This window comes from Sander lucioperca, chromosome 8, assembly GCF_008315115.2.
Source record: "Sander lucioperca isolate FBNREF2018 chromosome 8, SLUC_FBN_1.2, whole genome shotgun sequence".
Classification (NCBI taxonomy): Eukaryota; Metazoa; Chordata; class Actinopteri; order Perciformes; family Percidae; genus Sander; species Sander lucioperca.
In genome coordinates this window covers 18,592,591-18,611,926 of record NC_050180.1, presented here as the reverse complement: position 1 = coordinate 18,611,926, position 19,336 = coordinate 18,592,591, and the positions used below count along the sequence as shown (strand labels likewise).

Here is a 19,336-nt window from a genome sequence, read left to right as displayed (position 1 = left end):
CAATTAATGAACAAATATAGCCTCCCAGCCTCACACCTTTTCCGATATCTGCAAATCCGGCATTTTATAGCTTGTCTACATTTGTAGACATACCACGGCATCACACACCCAAAAACATAACTAATGTTCGGCCAGGAAGCAAAAGAGCAGTGGCAACCTTATACCACACTCTGATCAGCCATGAACCAACCAGCACAGATAGGTCAAGAACTGAGTGGGAGACAGAATTGGGGGTGCTCCTCACTGAGGAATTCTGGGAATCATATCTTGTGAACATTCATAGATGCTCAGTGAATGCGAGACATAATCTAATACAATTTAAAATAATACACAAGTTGCAATTCTCAAAAGTAAAAGTAAGCAAGATGTATGTATTACATAATGCTGATACACTGGGTATCAGCATTATGTAATAAGTGTAAGTACCAAGAGGGCACCCTCACACACCAATTTTGGACGTGCCCTAACCTCCACTCTTTGTCGTCTTATGTATTTGATTTGTACTCAAAAGCCTTTAACAAGCAGTGGAAACCCAACCCCCTTGTGGCCATTCTGGGGTCCACAAATGACACTGCTTTGAACTTTGGCAGGGACAAATGGCCAGTGTATCTGGGTACTGTACTGGCTAAAAAACTTATATTGCGATTGCGATTATAGAAGTCCGATGCTGCGCCTTCATTGAAATGTGGTTAAGAGAGCTGGGCGAAGTTCTCCATCTGGAGAAGCTCAGATTCACAAATGCAGGGAGGAAAAGTGTGTTTGATAGGGCAAGGGGACCAGTTTTGAAACACTTAAGGGGTCTGAGGGAGGAAGCTGTGTGATGAGGGGTCACATATATTGATAATAGGGGTGTCATAATAGGGGTGTCACGATTCTCCAAAGCCTTGATTCAATTACATTTTTTATTCTAAGGTCACGGTTCGATTCAATTCTCGATTTTTACTTTTTTTTTTTAAAGCACAGGTTGCTATGCCATTTTTTGACTAGACTTGTATGTAATATAATATCTGACCTTTGTTCGCAATGTACCACATTTCATTGTCAAATTCAAAACATTTATTAACAACATAATGTAACAATAACATGTCTTCAGTCAATTGGAAACTTGACAATTTGTCAATAAAGTAAAAAGAAAAAAAAAGTTTACTGACAATCCTGAGGGCAGACTCTTCGCAGCACACGGAGTTTGGTGTTAAAGCCCCCAACGTCGTCTTCCATGCAGCGCTGCCTGGAAGGCATTAGGATTAGGCAATGGTTATGGTTGAAGACGACGGTCGCAGCGCTGCCTTGAAGGCTTAGTTGGGGACTTAAAACACCATCGAACCAGCACAGCAGTTGAGCAGACCGATAGCAAAGAGGGCGACTCGGGCAGTTCGCTAACTTGTTGCTCTCTCTAATATAACCAATATAAGCTGCTCTGTTTAGGCTACAAAACGTGCATACAGGCTGAAATTCAACCGTGCGGTTTTGTTGGGATAAAGCTATAAGCAGAAGGAATATCCGCTAGCTGCTAGGCTAATGTGCAATGGTAAACACACAGAATATGGTACACGCCAGAGATGTTCACAAGTCATTTTTTGGAAGTCCAAGTCAAGTCTCAAGTTTTTGAGCTCGAGTTCAAGTCAAGTCTCAAGTCTTTGAGCTTGAGTTCAAGTCAAGTCTCAAGTCTTTGAGCTCGAGTTCAAGTCAAGTCTCAAGTCTTTTGCCATGAGTCCAAGTCAAGTCCAAGTCAAGTCTCAAGTCTCTGGCCATCTGATCTGTCCGTAACACTGTATTGTTAAATCTTATCAATTCAAAGCATGTCCTGTAGTTGTCACATCATATCGATACAACTATAAAGATACAATTTGCATGTTCCCAGCATTAGCACAACACTTTGCAATGGTTAGCTTGTTACCTGTGATGATATGTCCTAAATGTAATGTCTCTTTCACTCAAAAAAATGTCGAAGTGGAAATCAAGAGAAAAGTGGCAGCGCCGCACCAGTTAGGGACCGTTCGGTATTTATGGAATGGACCACCGGAGGAAAATAGGGGAGGGTCATGTCTTTTTATATTTTGCTGAGGGGAGGGTCATCCAACATTTTTTAGTCTGGGTGGGGGGGTCACCCAACTTTTTTATTCATGAAATGAGCAAAATTTCAAAGTGGCTTGTTTGGTGCATATTTATCCATGTAGCTCTCAGTCTCGGCCCCCTAGCAGATGGGTCTGACCGCATACGCGGAGTTTGCTGGGGGGGGGCAGGAGGAGCACTGCCCCCTGGTGGCTCAAACAGGTAATTGCATTGTTTAAAAAAATTGTGGAATAATTACATCTGGCATGACCAGATATTAAATAAATATCTTAAATAACACAAAACAACTAAATGGTGATAGGTAATACATCTGATTTCATATACTGCTTTGGTAAAAAAATATTACATGGCTGACGATGGGAGCAGCAGGACGCAAAAAAACGAAAGTTACTGTTGCACTAGTCTGGACATCTTGCCGTGCCAACCTTGCAATAAAGGTTTCCTAAATGCCATGTATATAAATGTGATGTCAGCTTACTAATTGATTGCGGGTTTTGTGTAAATTTGGACTTTTATACGTTTATTCCACTTTGTTTAAACGGTGAAGTGGAGAGGCCTCATATGTGACGCTCATATCGGCCTTGCTGGATACACCGTATCATTTACCTTTTTGTGGATCTAATGATCGCTGTGGATTACTTTTTTTTCTGTCATTGGATTACGGCAAAATGCGGATCTTTTTTCTCAACGTGTCTTAATGTTTTATGGTGTGACTGCGCTTGGTTTCTGCGTTTGGAGAGGCATCTCAACAGACTGGAGGTCCAACACTGATTGTTCACTGTTAGGTTACATTTTAGTTGAATTTAAGCGTCTGTCTATTGCGTTCCAAAACAGCCGTGCCGCGATTGGATTTCATAAGGGCGAATTGTTAAATTGTTACAATGTAACTTAAAAACTTTAAAAATAAACATATGTGCTTTGGAATATAATGTTCAGCTTCGGCAGCTTTACCTATGTGCTTAAATATACAATGACGATAGTGACAAGTCCATAGCAACCAGTGTTTAATTGGTTATATCCCAGCGTCCTTTGCTGAATGGTCTCAATGTTTTATTGTTTTATTTCATATGAATACTAGTTTACTAGAGGAGTAACTTAGTATTTGAAGTAATGCAGTAATGCATGAAGTGTGCATTTAGTTTCCATGCTTATTGTGTTTCCACAACAATGTTAGTGAGTAAATCTACTGAAACGGCCACCACACCATAACAGAGGAGTGGGATGTGTAAGATGAGAATGCAGAGGTTAACTCCTGTATGTCATGGCTGTAAAAATCAAATGGTATCTGTGCTTTTTTGCTAAGTACAAACTTGCACGCGAGGGGAGGGTCATTCCTTTTTTTCAAATCGTTTTGGAGGGTCATAGGAAAATTATTACTGATGAGGGGAGGGTCACGTGTTTTTAGGTTAGAGGCCACAAAACTTCTCCGGTGGCCCCTTAATTAAATAATGAACAGTCCCTTACAGAACAACATGCATCTCAGTGTCAGTCCAAATTACGCACAATAAGCAGTTTGAACTCACTGATGTAATGCCATTTATTTTCTAAGTGTTAGTACGCTCAGTGAAACTGAGTCCAGCGCGAGGGAGACCTGACTCAGAGGACGAGAGGTTAGTGAGGCCAGCTTCTCCACGGCAGGTGACAGTGCGCACGGATCCGCTGCGCCACGCATGGATGAAATAACGGCCCAGTGTTTGGTGGACCGGGTACACCTTGTTCACTTAATAGTCTACAAATCATCCACGGGATCAATTACGCATCACCTGAGTTTGCCCACCCGACACAGCGTTTGTTCCTGGGGAGATGGATCCGTGCGTCCCGCCTCCTGTGCGCCATGGATTTCTTAGCCTCAGCGACTACTAACTATAAAGATACTATATAGCACAACACTTTGCGATGGTTAGCTTGTTACCTGTGACGATATATGCTAATGTAACGTCTCTTTCACATTAGCGTGTGAGTGACTGACCTATTTGGATGTGTTTTGAGACGCCTGATGAAGTCCGACATTGTTGATCCGGCATCATTTATCTTGGTGCCACACACCTTGCATGTAGCTGCTCGCTTACTGCCACTGTTTACCAAGTTATTGAAAGCAAAACTAATGACAAAAGGTACAACTCCAGGAGGACTTGGTGTCGCCATCAGCAATGCATTTTTTGATATGTGCACGCACATAGGCGCATGGGTTACGTTGCACATTATGGCAAAGGGCAGGGGACATACAGCTCGTCATACGTTTCCCCGTATATGCGCCAATAAAAGAAAATAGAAATACATTAATACATTTAGATTTAAAAAGCAATGATTGTATGAAAACATGGTTGTTGACGAGTCTCGAAGCTCGAGTCCGAGTCAAGTCTGAAGTCTTTTGGGTCGAGTCCGAGTCAAGTCTGAAGTCAGCTGTTAGTGCGACTTAAGTGCGACTCGAGTCCGAGTCTCAGACTCGAGTCCCCATCTCTGGTACACGCACATAGCAGAGCTTGCAAACTGTGGCTTTTTTGTCGACAACGTGAACTAGAGCTGGGCAATATATCGATATTATATCAATATCGTGATATGAGACTAGATATCTTAGATTTTGGATATCGTAATATGGCATAAGTGTTGTCTTTTCCTGGTTTTAAAGGCTGCATTACAGTGAAGTTATGTTATTTTCTGAACTTACCAGACTGTTGTAACTGTTCTATTATTTGCCTTTACCCACTTAGTCATTATATCCACATAACTGATGATTATTAATAAAAAATCTCATTGTGTAAATAGTTTGTGAAAGCGCCAAAAGTCAACACTACAATATCGTTGCAGTATCGACATTGAGGTATTTGGTCAAAAATATCGTGATATTTGATTTTCTCCATATCGCCCAGCATCTGCAGTTGCCATGCTATCTTTTGACTGGCTCTAGCTAAGTTACAGGAGGTTGACTTCAACACGTGTGTTTTTTTCCGCTTGACAAGCTGACCAGACGTGACATGCGGGCGTGGCAGTATCAACGATTCCATTTTTTAATTCGATATTCAAGATTGTGACTTAATTTCAATCGATTTCAAAAAATCTAAATCGTGACACCCTTATTGATAATGTAATAGTAGTGGTTTCATAGGGAATTTTTCTTCTCTCTTTTGACTCCTGTTTTGCTTTTTTGTCTCTTAACTAAGTCTTGATATGCGCAACGGTGCCTCACCATAATGTCTTCAGAATCCGCCAAATAATCACAACTGTATGTTCTTGTTTGCTGCTTATTGTTGTTGTATGAATAAGAAAATGGAAAACAATGTTGCTTGTACGAACAAGCGCAGTCTGTACCCACTTTCTGTTATTGTGGCATAAAGCACAAAATAACTGGGTGTACATCAACCATTTCTCCTGACTATCTTACCATGTCCATCTTCTCTGTCTCTGGACTCAAGTTATACTTATTCTACCATCCTAATCAGTATTGTCTTAGGTCCACTACATGAATAACTAAATCTAACCTGACTATGGATTTCAACTCTAACCCTTGTAAGTCATCATTTTGGAATCCTTTTTAGGACATTGTCTACTCAAGTAGAAATAAAAACAAACATGACTGTTCTCAGGCCTCTCATGTGTCCAGGTTCTTTCTGAATGGATCATCCCATCTGGATGTGATTGATTGTTTGATTCAAGGGGTGAGCAGCAGGGCCATCACCATAACAAGGTCTGACAGGTTGGATTGTTAGCACCAAGATCCAGAACAGAAACGGTTCTAATCCCACCTCCATTTAGCTCAGACTGTAGCAGGAAGCATTGATTAGAAGTGTGCCCCACTGGGAAATGGAGTTGAGACTGTGTGACCTGAGGCCAGTTAAGGAGAGGGAAGGTCCAGCTGTGTCAGGCCCAGGGCAGAAACCAGAGCTGTGTTTACACTGGAGCCCAGCCACAGGAGCACAGTGGGAGTTTCTGCTCTGCCCTACTTCTTTCAGGTCCCTCTGCTAGTTCATGTTCTCCTTCAAAATCATGCCCTACTCTTAGCAGAGTGACCCTGTCCCTTTCACCACTCTCCCTCCTTTATTTCAATTTGTAGCGCAACAGAAACCATACAGTGCACACAGTAAGATCTCTCGAGATATTACTGAAATGTTGAGTTGTTTTTCAGAGCTGCTCCGCATGAATGTGACAAATCACAACTTGATTTGTTTAGTCTCACAGCTGTTCCCATTTTAACATTAAGACATTTGTTTTTGAACTTTGTCATTCATTTCTTTAACCCTATTTCTTTTGGTTTTCTGTTTATGCACACGTACTACGTCTTGGGGTTTACGTGTTGCTGCAGCACTCAAACTCTCCAGCAGGAAGTTGATGATGGTGTGGCAGGAAGCTGAATTATTTGTAAAGATGCAATGATGCAAACAAGCTGTACTGAGTATCACATATGAAATCTGTTAGCTCCATTATGGCCAGCACAAGAACTTCCCTTATCACCATAATGGAGGCCTTTGGGACATCTGGTGTTATATCAAGACAGTCAGTAATAAAGACTACGCCACCATTGATGTTTTGCTATTCCAGCTTTGTGTGTGTGTGTGTGTGTGTGTGTGTGTGTGTGTGTGTGTGTGTGTGTGTGTGTGTGTGTGCGTGCGCGCGCGTGTGTGTGTGTGTGTGTGTGTGTGTGTGTGTGTGTGTTTCTAACTGTTTTGTCAGTGTGTTTGTTTTACAGTTGGAATCTGATTATTTCATTCAATTCTGTGTCAGACTATTGCCGGAAGCTGAAGCTGCACAGAAAGTATAAACTCCCCCTTTTTGACACCCTGGCTTACTTTTTGGTTTAGTCTGTTTGTTTTTTTACAGTTTTGTATTTCAGTACTACGCTGAAAAATAAGACACAATCTGACAGACAAAATACAAAAGGTTTGAAATAAATTAGTAAGTGAATTGGTTGTTGAAAAAGTACAGTAGTGATCAAGCATTTCCATGTAATTTACTGCATCAGTCACAATTTCATTGTACTTATTTACTGTGAGGGAAACATTTCTTACAGCCCACCTGTGAGTCACAGAGCCAGACAGCAACAATGACGACCAGCATTGTTTGGTCACTAACTCTTGTGTGTACGCTCACACACACACACACACACACACACACACACACACACACACACACACACACACACACACACACACACAGACATTTGCAGTTTTATGTTTATAGCTTCCCACTCACAGTAACAGGGGTCATTTAGACATGCTTCTTTCCTCTTTTTATTCAGTGAAACAAGAATGTCCTCACAAATTCCACTTTGTGTTGTCCGGGATTCACTGAGGCTGCAGTGAGGCTGCAAACAGTGCGATGAAGTCATTCAAGATGTTCAAGATCTTTTCTTTTGAACCATATCAGGGATGGTCTTACTGTTGGCCAGGTAGCATAAACCAAAACTAAAAGTCTTGTAATCACATGTGGAGGTTAATGCTGTGTATGTGCATGAGAGGGCAAAGACTAAAAACTGTAAAAATTCTACAGTGAAGAAAGTAATTAGATATATGAAAGCAAGGAGACGTTTCTAGCAAAATATTATTTTACATAGTAGAAGAAAAAAAACACTGTGCTACCTTCTTCACCTTTATTATTTTTTAAGAAGCGTCTACAGCCATGCTAGCATCTCTGTGAGGCTGAACTTAAGTAATGCAGTGCTTTGAGCTAAATGCTAACATCAACATGCTTACATTTCATGACAATGCTGATATGCTGAGTTTAGCAGTTACAATGTTCACCATTTTAAATTAGCATTTTAGCATGCTTACATTTGCTAATTAGGAATAAGCACAAAGTACAGCTAAGGCAGCTGTAATTAGTTTCACACGTATTTGGGGATAAACTAAAAAGTATTGAACAAATTAAGATTTTTACCTGATGAGGAAAAGTTAAGAGATCACTAAAGTACAATTCATCCTGTGGGGAATATGAATGTCTGTACCAAATATTATGGCGATCCATCCAATAGTTGTTTAGTTATTTCTGTCTGGACCAAAGTAGAGGACTGACCAGCTAAATGAACAAAACTTTCCTAATATTTAAGATACCTCTTGAGTCAGATGTTAACTCCGGCTTGCAGGCTTATAGTGTATCCTTCACAGAGATTGTTCTCAGCTGGCAAAGGGAGTATCACATACCCAGTGCAGAATCAGTCTCACCACTGACATTGAGATATAGTGCAGATATGCATCAAGGCATATCACACAGCATGTTTCTAATCACAGATGTATACAGAAACCCTTCTCAGAGCTTCTTGTTGAGAGTGGCCAGGTGTTTCAAATTCAACGAGTTTGCGCTTTCTCATCATTAGTATGAAGAAACACAGCTGCTAACTTGGCACACTATAACGTTGACAGATTGTCTGACATACAGTGTATAAATGTATACATGCAGACACACACAATCAAAATGAAAATGGTGAAAACTCACGCAAACACAACATGCCATAAAAGGGCCATTCAGTAGTGATTGTAAAAGTGAATTGGCATCTACCAGATTGGATAGTGGGATCTGAAATAGTTTTGGCCAAGGTCACTGTGTAAAGTCTACAGGTCAGATCCTTTATTAAGGATGAGCAACAGCCTCTGGCAAACAGCCACAGATTAACTCACTTATGGCCACAGGTTTCCTTGTAGTTGGATTTGGTTTCTGTTAAGAGCCTAATTATTGTTATTACAGCAGCCATATTTCACATCTCTCTCCTCAGTTTCTTCTGTCCTCCTTATAGGGTGAGTTACTGAAGGGTAGAAACTGTGTCACCACCAATCCCAGATCAAACACTCATCCTGACCTGCAACAGTCTGTGATCTCTGTTCATTTGATACCTCAAACACAGGGGGGGTTTCACACAAACACTATATGCTTGACTTTGTCGTTCCATGTGTGAAAACTGAGAAACCATCTCAAAGAGGCAGTTTGTCATTTTCATCAGGTCAGAGTCATTGATGTTACAAGATTTTTCTGTGGCATCAAGGTTGATCTGTGAATGTTTGGATGTTTAAACAACAGGGAGTAAGAAATACTATCTTGTAATGACATCTGCAAACAAAAAGTAATGGTTTTATGAGGAAAATTAATGGTGGAATCAGGAGATTTACTGACTTCCTCTCAAAAGTTGTCCGTCTCTGTCACAACATCTTTTCTTAAAGTCAGGGTCATCACGCACATTTCTGAATTATGTGTTTAACTTGTTAATAATCTGTACGGATTATGGGATGTTTTATTGAGTAATTTATTGGTTGGTAGGTGGAATGCACAGCTGTGTGTCGACATCATGGACTCCCATCTGTCTCCTGTGTGTGTTTTATGCCCTGTTTGCCATTTAGTTTCATAGGCGAGAGGCTTTACCATGGATTTTCTGGATTCCAGTGATGGTTGTTTTTTGCACTGATCCGTGTTAACCTAAAATTAAACTAAATTCAATTTCTCTGATTTTATCTCTCTTGGTGGCATTTGTAATTTGTTTCAACCATGTAAGGATTAGGGATGGGGATCGTTACGTATTGATATTGATACCATTTTCGAGACTGCTTAACCAGTCCCTCCAGGATTTCGCTGCCTTTTTTTTGAGATTGTCGTGGCCCAAAATTCCTGATTTCGCGGGAGCTTTTGTAAAAAATTGCGATAAAAGTTGCGATGTCTTTTGTATGTTTGTTGCAATGAAGTTGCGGGAGACAGTGAAAGTTGCTTTTTTTTTATAGTTCTTTAAAAATAACAAGGAAGCTTGTTTTGGGGAGAATAAAATTACTCTGGGTTGAGATTTCCTAGTAACCTTACCAGAAAAGCTCAGGATGCTTCTAATGTTGGTATAATATGAAAATGGCTGGTGGATTTAAGACAAAAATAATAATTTATTGAATGAATCAAATTTGAACATATGTGTCAGTGGCTTGTTGGTCTTTACATTGTCGGGTTAATTTCCTAACCTGGCCTGGGACACACATTCATACGGTTTAATAAAGCACTTATTGGACTTTAACTTACCATTGCACTTACAATAACGAGCACAGCTGTCCTCAATTTAGGTCATCGTGTCGTCTCATCTCCTTTTTTTCCTGCATCCACCATGTGTGTTGTTTGTATGTGTGTCTGTGTGTGTTTGTGTGTGTGTGTGTGTGTGTGTGTGTGTGTGTGTGTGCAAGCGTCAGTCGCGGGGGGAACGGAGCAGCAGCCCCACCCGCTGCAGAGAGCCGACAGCCAGGATTGAAACGGCAGCAACTTCAGCGACTTTTAAATCGTTACAGTCTACATTGATGTTAAAATGTATACAGGTTGGCAGGACGGTCTGAAATGTTTTGCACGGTCTTTCGCTGTACGTTTTGTTGGTAAATGTGACATGTTCGAGTCACACACGTCTCGTCTTCATATCACAAACAAGGAAATTATCAACCCGTTCTGACTCCTGCTTGGTCATTGGCTCTCAGAGTGCACGTGGGACTGCTGTGATTGGTTGAAGTCGCAGGAAACTTCAGGTTATTGGTCAAATTTGCGGAAAAGTTGAGGTGATTGGACAAAATTGTGAGTCGCACCAAATTCCTCGCGAAATCCTGGAGGGACTGCTTAACGATCCGAATACCATTATCAATACTTTTCTATTATTTTTAGGAAAGATGAGACGACAAATTCTTAATCTTAACAGAACTATTATTGCTTTTATTGCACAAATTGTGAGTCTGTTACTGTTTGATTTCTTCTGCCCCTGTCGCTGTTTTTGTTTTAACCCTCTCTGAGGTACTTTTGACAACTTATGGTCATATCAAACTATTCTGCCCTCGGGTAATTCCTCTTCACTATATATGATTTGTTTCATCTGCAATGACGGACTAGCCTTTCATTGGTTGACAAGACGTAAACAAGCTTTTGATTGGTCAGAATAGTCTCCCAGAGTATCATGGGAAACTCAAAATGGCAGTTAGCCTCAGAGCTAGTGGCGATAAACGACTGGAAATGAATTAATTATGGACATAAAGTGTATCAATCTTGGATGTAACAGTTTGTATTAATTGCACAAAGACCCCGAAAAACTATGTGTTTTTTTGTCGTATACGACAAACTCGGGCTCATAGAGTTAACGAGATGATTAAGCGGCCCACAGAGCGGTGCTCTCGGTAGCCAGTCCGACTATGTTTTGAATGATTTGCGGTGCGGAGGCTAGTCTTTACCTATGGTCTTTACGCACACACTGTGCTGGTCAATCAGTTTTCCGTTTTGCGCACAAATCTATTTTTAGACCTAACGTTATATGATTCACTAGTTTCGATAGCAGCATCGATAAGCTCAGATCTTATTGATTTTCAGGGTTTTGAGAAATTTGGAACTCGGACCTAATAAAACCGGGTCTCGAGACCCATCCCTAGTATGGGTCCATTTTTTCTGATTATTGTAGTTGTCATCATGTGGGTTCCTGATTGCTCTGGAATACCACAAATCCTCCCATGATCCTTCTGTGTTGGGCCTGTTGAGTTTAGCGGACTCTAGCTGAAGGCCAAAGCCATATGTTCCCCTCTTAGTTCCATCTCCCTCTCAAAATCTGATATTATTTCTCTGCATCTGTATTTATAATTTACCTTCAGTTTGTTTTGTCTGCATTTTTTCTTCTGTTTTGGTCTTGTCATCATCCTGTTCTCGTAGCTGAGATGCGGTGTTGATTTTGGCTGCTTTTGACATTGACAGGAAGTGTTAGGAAGTGGTTATGTCTGTGGTAAACCTACTGTATGTACTAAATGGAAAGACCAAGACCGTGGTGACTCAGGCTGACCACAGACGATCCACACAAACCAACCTTCATCATGTCTGCATGTTCTGTATGATGGTGGTACAGTATTTTGGTCAAGGAAACCTATTCAAAGCAACTTACACCAAAAAAAATCTTATTTTGACAATCTTAACAAGTTCTTCAAAATGTGGTTTAGCTCTTACATCTGTGTTTGGAAAATTATTATACTTATATTATAGTCATGGAAAATACTCATCTCTGATTGGCTGACAGTCCATTCAAATCTTATTTTGGCATGGTTCAAACATAATCATATAGACTAGGTGAAGAAAATTGTGTCCAACTGGTCCGTTACTGTCTCATATCAGGACACCTAAATAAGCATTATTGCTTAATGACAACATACAAAAGCACCTGAATCTAATTATTTTTTAATTCAGAAGAAACATTTTAATTAATAACCAAAGCTCACTGCATTACCTGGCTCTATATCTAAAAAGCCAAATAAACCCTACATAAGTCTTTCTAATAGCATTAATAGCAATAATATATGTACGTATATGTATCAGCAGGAAGGGAATAATTGAGCGTGAGAAAGAGTGCTGTTGACCCAGCTGGTTTTATTTTTTTGTATTATTTACTGTACATTGAAGGACATTTGGAGCGAGGCACCAGTGCAACCATAAAAAACAGGGAGGCAATAAAAACAACATTTTAAGAAAGGCATTAATCTGACCACTGTGGCTTGAGGACCTTGAACTCTTTTAAGAACTTAAACTCAAGGGTTATTTTTACACAGCGCTTTGATGGTGTGCAATTAGTTATTTAATGAAACACTGATAAAGGAAGGTAGATGGAAAAAAATACATTTTACATTGGAATGGCTTGCATACAGTATACAGTTGTGTTCAAAATTATTCAACCCCCACTGAAATTGATTGTTTTGGCCGGTTTGACATTGATTTTGATCATTCAGTCATCCTGCTTACAATTAAATCAAAGAGGCACGTGTAGGTCAGACAAATATAACATAACATTTATAATGAAATAACCACAAATGTCTTTTCTGTGCTCACATTATTATCAGTTTTATTCAACCCCCAAGTGACATTCAATCTTAGTACTTAGTACAACATCCTTTTACAGTTATAACAGCTTTTAAACGTGAAGCATAGCTTGACACAAGTGTCTTGCAGCGATCTACGCCTGGGAGTTCTGGCATGGAGGCCTTCATTACGCAGGGTGCGCCGTATTGTCTGAGCAGAAACTTCAGTACCTACATCTGACAAATCTTTTCTCAGTTCCTCAGCAGTCACACGGGGACTTTTCTCCACTCTACGCTTCAGGTAGCGCACAGCAGTCGAAGTCAGCATCTTCTTTCTGCCACGACCAGGTAGCGTTTCAACAGTGCCCTTTGCCTTGAATTTGCGAATGATGCTTCCTATGGTGTCTCTTGGTATGTTTAACATCTTTGCAATCTTCTTATAGCCATTGCCCTTCCTGTGAAGAGTAATCACCTCTTCTCTTGTCTTCCTGGACCATTCTCTTGACTTCACCATGTTTGTAACCACACCAGTAAATGTCTAGAAGGAGCTGAGTATCACAGTCATTTTAAAGCTGCCTAATTGGTGCTTATTAGGCTTTATTGCTGCTCCCTGACATCCACAGGTGTTTTCAATACCTGATTGAAAACACTTCAATGAACCTCTGTTCTTCAGAGTGGTAGTCTTTAAGGGGTTGAATAATTGTGTCAATGAAGAATTCACAAAAGAAACATTTACTACTGTATTACAAAACCAATTGATGTCATTTTAGTTGCATATGGTTCTTTAAGAAGTCCTTGTAGGATTTCATTCTGAATACAATTACAAATGTACACTAAATTCCCTAAAACCATTTACAGCATTGGGGGGGTTGAATAATTTTGAACACAACTGTACATCCCTACACATACATACATAAAAACGGCCATAGACACGTACAGATATCAGTAACAGACATCTTTCATACAAATATGACCTCAATGGCTCTCTTTTTACAGACGGATCCAAGTTATATATACTTGTATTAACTTATTGTATTAAACCTTTATTTAGGGGAAGGTACTATGGGTTTTATTTCCCTAAATGTTTGAGTGTTTTTTTAAGGGAAATGGTACTGTAGATTTACTCCTGAAGAAACATCTCTTAATTGTTTTACACATTAATACTTATTTTCTTCTTATAGCTCTGCTTATAGCAATGGATAAACTGGTATACACACTCCAGATACACTGGGCAACTTGGCAAGAGAGGAATATGATTTGTTTTGGCTCAGGAGACACCATGTTGGCTCTAAGAGGAAAACTTGGCCTATTTTTCAAATCTATCTTCTGTGGAATGTTTTATCTCTCATTTGACTTTGTGTGTGGTCTGAGTGGTGTACACAAATGCACAGGTTCATTTATATATGAAGAGGAGTTTAGGTTTATGCATGTGATTGCAGTCTTGATGTATAGCAGAGGACTACAATAGATGCCCCAGATAACTTAAGGTAGTTCACAGCACATAAAAGATGATCAACACTGGCGATGCTTACTGTAAACGAGAAGCCACAGATGAACAATCACCGCAAACCGGAGATTAGGAACTGACCGGGTTTATGGCCATTGTTTCAAATCATATACAATGTTGTCTGACAGTTCTCATAACAAAGATATTAGAGTGAGTTCTCATTGATACTAATGTGTACTTTATTTAAAAATGAAAGACACTGCAGGATGACATCAGGCAGAAATTACTCACCAGTAGACACATAGCAATGTATCTTCTGCCTCTTTGCGTATCTCTTTGGCTCAAAGATGAACTGTTAAGTCTGGTATTCACTATAGCTTAACATAGGTGTCAGATTTATAGTTATAGTCTGCAGGACTCCACACTGTCGTGTTAGGTGGTCTGGATTCATCTGTCTCTCTTGTCGTGTTGTGCAGTATGTTGGCAACTACTGTGTCTGTAGTTCTTCTAATCTAACCTATCACCAAATCCGGTTGTAACACCACACATGAACCTGCTAGGTAGCAGAATGAGATCCACCTTTTCACCTTTACCTCTGTGAGTCATTGTAACTCTGATGATTCAGGATGATAAAACTGTCCAATTAATGAGTTAGCGGTCAGTCTATGTAACGTCAGTATCTATGGAAAAGGTGATTTTGACAAAGAAGAGGTTATTGTGACGGTGGGTGGAGAAAACAGGATACTGTAGCACAGTCCTATTGTCCTCTGCTGAAACAGCCATCAGCTATTTTGAGCCTGTAAACTGTAAACTTTAATTGATGGTGCATAGCTTCATAATGTGTCATTGCCTTCATGGGAGCCATTCCTTTGTGTGTCTGTCCGGAGATGAAACAGTCTATTGTCTGTGTTTTGGACTTCCACCTCAATGTGGAGAAAGGTCATCCGTGACTCTCTACATCCTTACAACCTTCTGTTTTTGTCTCCACTCCTGAAACAAAAAAAAGATTGTAAAGGTATTCCCCCTGTAGATGAAGGCTTGCTTTAGATATACCCTCTTCCAAATTATGATTTAAAAATGAAGGATTTAAGTAATGAATGCTGCTTGTGGACAGAGTGAGTCTGTCACCATAGCATGCAGGCTAAATTAAGCCCATCACAGCATGTCTGAGCTAGATCAAACAAGTCAAAAAAGTGGTTTGAAAGGAACCCCTCAGATCCACTGGTAGTTAACTAAGAAATGCAGCCTTGTGCATTCCATACGGGAGGGGAAGAGGGTCTTTTTGTTGTGGAGATAGGGGATCATTAAAGGACGATGTCTCTATAGTAAAAGAAGGTCTTTGTGTGTGAGGAGAGTCTCAATGTGGCCATTGTAAGAGAGACTGCTGGGGTCTGCTGTCAAAGTGAGGAGGCAGTATTATTCTGATTCTGTATCTGCCGTTTTGTTGCCACTGTGGGCATAAAGTGGCCATTTTGTTTCTTTTCTTTTAATAAGGGAGAGGGGAGGGTATTGAGGCATTTGCTATGGTATGGCTGTGTAGGTGGAGCACGTAGGCAGATACAAGAGAGAGAGAGACGTCATAACCAGCTACATGGAGCCTCTCCGCATGTCTAGTCAAAGTTCACTCATACATGCTAATTGAAAGGCCAGTAAAGGGCCTTTTCACCCATTTCGGTGAAGGCCCCACACTATTTGCAGTATGTGTCCGTGTTTCATTACTAATCACTCTCAGTCACAAATGGTGAAAAGTTCAATGGAACATTTTAAATTATGCAAAAGCATTTCCAGCGTTTCCAGTCATGCATTTAAACGGTCCTGGATGGTCTAAACAGTCACTGATTAACCCACAGATATATTAAACGAACATTTGTGTGGCTCTCAACACGTTATGTTGTGTCTACAGTTTTGTCAAGGCTTCAAATTGTTTTGCTTCTGCTTCTGATGAGTAAGAAATGTGTTCGCACAAGATCCAAAATGCAAACTTGGATGTTGCATGTGATTTTCATTTGAAACACCACATAAACATAAAAGTTCTCCAAGACGCCATTCTGTCTTAATAACGTATTCAGCTATCTCAGCTAGGGTCTCGACACCTCTGACATGTGGGTTGGGGAAACCTTTTTGTGTGACTGCTCTCTTTGATCATGGCATGTCCACACTGACCCCTGACGGCCTGTGTGTGTGTTTGTGTCATGTCGAGCACAGATCGGCCTGTGATGGTGGGTGGTTTTGTTGGTATGCAGACATCTAAAGACAAATTGTCCCTGTCAGTGGTTGGGACCAGCCCGTCTGATGAATAGGATTTTCATGGACATCCATTATGTCTGCATGTCCATCATGAGTCATTCGAGCCACATCCAAAACATCCTCTCTGCACACCAGACCAATAACCACAGCAGTGCAGACAACACTAAAACAATCTTCCACACATAAACAAGTGTATTCACAAACCACAGTGTACACAAACACAGCCGGTCACACCTACGGTAAACACAATTTACCCCACACTGTGTCCCATCGAATGCACAAAGAGGAAAGCAAGCAACAACACATGGACATATATCTCTAATGTGTTTATGTAAATGAAGTGGACAGAATATGCAGCAGTTTCTTGTATATGTGACATCTATACCGTGAGCTCCAATAGCCCAGCTCCAACCTGTCTGTTTTGTGTCTCACAGGGTGGGAAGAAGGACAGTGGCCCGTGTGGAGGAAGAGACTGCAGCGGAGGCTGTCAATGTTTCCCAGAGAAGGGTGCCAGGGTAAGTCCCATACTGTTACTACTGTTTCAACTTTGAAAACACCCTCTCTCTCTCTCTCTCTCTCTTTCTTAATCTCTGTGTTAATCAGCTCTACCCAACAAACAAGGCCATGATCACATATGATGCATTCTAAATGCCTCTGCAAATTGTAATTCCAATAACTTGGTTTCTGAAAGTGCAGCAGTGACAGTGCCTTCCTCCTAACTAGCTCATATTTTAGTGCCTTATAGCTTATACCTTATAGCTTCTCCCTGTTTCCCATTGCTATATACTGTATGTATATATGTTCAAAATGGACCCACATTCTCTTTTACAAACGATAAGGCTAGTGTTTTTCACTATGTCAACAAATCCCATAAAAAGAAAGTATTGTTGCTGTAAATACTCAGAAGTGCAGCAAATGTTCATTAATTCACAGCTGACTATTTATTCATGTCTGAGCAATGTTTGCTAAAAACCAACAGTGCCGAGTGGACTAAGGAAATTATGCAGCCTCAAACATTAAACTAATTAAATTAGTTTAAATTAAACTACGTTTGTGACCCATTTTTTAAACATTTACATTTTCTGTTGAAACCAATGGGCTTGGGGCCACATACAGTGTTGTAAAGTGTATTTAGAGCAGAGGTTCTCAATCTTGTTTCAGTGAAGGTCTCAAGATAGAGAGTATCATGTATGTCCCTTGGAATAATTTGACATAGTGTATTTGTTTTACACTTCTATAGTGTATTAAACATATTTGCAGAGTATAAGAGTTATATATTTGTTAGATTAGAAAGTAACCCATTAGCTATTACAGATTTTGAGATGTTTCATATCATGATAATGAGGAATTTATCTGAAGACTTTTCACGGACCCCCTGCCAAGGACCCCTTAGGGTCCCCTTACCCCACTTTGAGAATCAATGATTTAGAGGGTTTGTTAACAGTAAGGAAAATATAGACTATATGAGAGCATCCGTCTTGCTTTTATTTATTTTATTTATACCTATTGTTACCTCAGATTAACTACCAACAAAGCTCATAGCAGCATCATGTGCAATCATGGTCAAATGCCTTCTTGTAGGAAATTAAAGTATTACAGCAATGCAATGTAAATTAGAGGTGCAACGATGAATCGATTAACCGATTAGTTGTCAACTATTAAATTAATCGCCAACTATTTTGATAATCAATTAATCGTTTGAGTCATTTTTTTATTAAAAAAAATAAGATTTCTCTGTTTCCAGCTTGTTAAATGTAAATATCTTCTGGTTTCTTCTCTCCTTTGTGACAGTAAACTGAATATCTTTTGAGTTTTGGACAAAACAAGACATTTGAGGATGTCATCTTAGGCTTTGGGAAACACTGATCCACATTTTTCACCATGTTTTGACATTTTTATAGATCAAACAACTAATCGATTAATCGAGAAAATAATCGACAGATTAATCGACTATGAAAATAATCGTTAGTTGCAGCCCTAATGTAAATATGTAAGCTCATGTGAATGTATGAGTCTGTCATGGGCATTCAGCCATATGGAAGACTGTGCTGCTGAAACTCATTAGTTAGAAATACTTATCACACTTCCGTACAGTTTAAGTGATGAAATTCACACCATTAACCCCTAAAAGAGGGGGTCAGAGTGGAAGGAGTGTCTGGAGTGTGGGAGACCCATTAGGGAGAGGAATGAAAGACAGAAAGAAGAGAGAGGGACCGGGGTTTTGAATTTAAGAGACAGACATAGACTAAACACGTTGAGATAACAAGCTTTGAATGAGTGATGGCGTTCTGCATGGCTAAAGGCTGCTTTATACTTCAGACACGTGCTGCCCAGATCATCAGATAACTTTCTGATCGTTGGACTGGGGGTTCCACATCCGTAGTTTAGCAACTTTCAGAATCAGACAGCCGACGCCTAATTTCCACAACAATTGGCCAAACATGTTTAGGAGTAAAGGTTTAATCTGTTCGACAAATTATTTATTATCAAGGATGAAACATGCTTTGAATATGGACATAGAGGTAAAGTGGTTTCTGACTAATTTTAGTTTACACAGGCTTGTAGAGGAGCTGACATAAATGAAGGGAAGAACATCTGAACAGAATTTAAGTAGGTTTAAAGAAATAAACAAAAAAAAGCGGTCAGATAGATATTGTTTATAAGGTCTGAACTGTGTTTCAGTATCCATATTTGTCATTTCCTGTCTGTTTGGTGAATACAACAGTGCCCCGTACTTAGCATAATAATGTTACATATGGACATATGCTACTTTATGTATGCCGACACCTGATTGTTGCAATGTCTGCACATA

The 19,336-nt window shown here is 39.9% G+C and overlaps 1 protein-coding gene across 2 annotated transcripts in view; it reads left to right on the top strand.

Annotated features, from left to right (window-relative positions):
- Positions 1-19,336, top strand: part of col4a2 (collagen, type IV, alpha 2) — a 78,822-nt gene that overhangs the window by 10,930 nt on the left and 48,556 nt on the right. For both annotated transcript variants that reach the window (XM_031295269.2, XM_031295278.2), the window contains exon 4: positions 16,959-17,039. In XM_031295269.2, the coding sequence (XP_031151129.1) occupies positions 16,959-17,039 (81 nt within the window). The remainder of the gene's footprint in view (positions 1-16,958; positions 17,040-19,336) is intronic.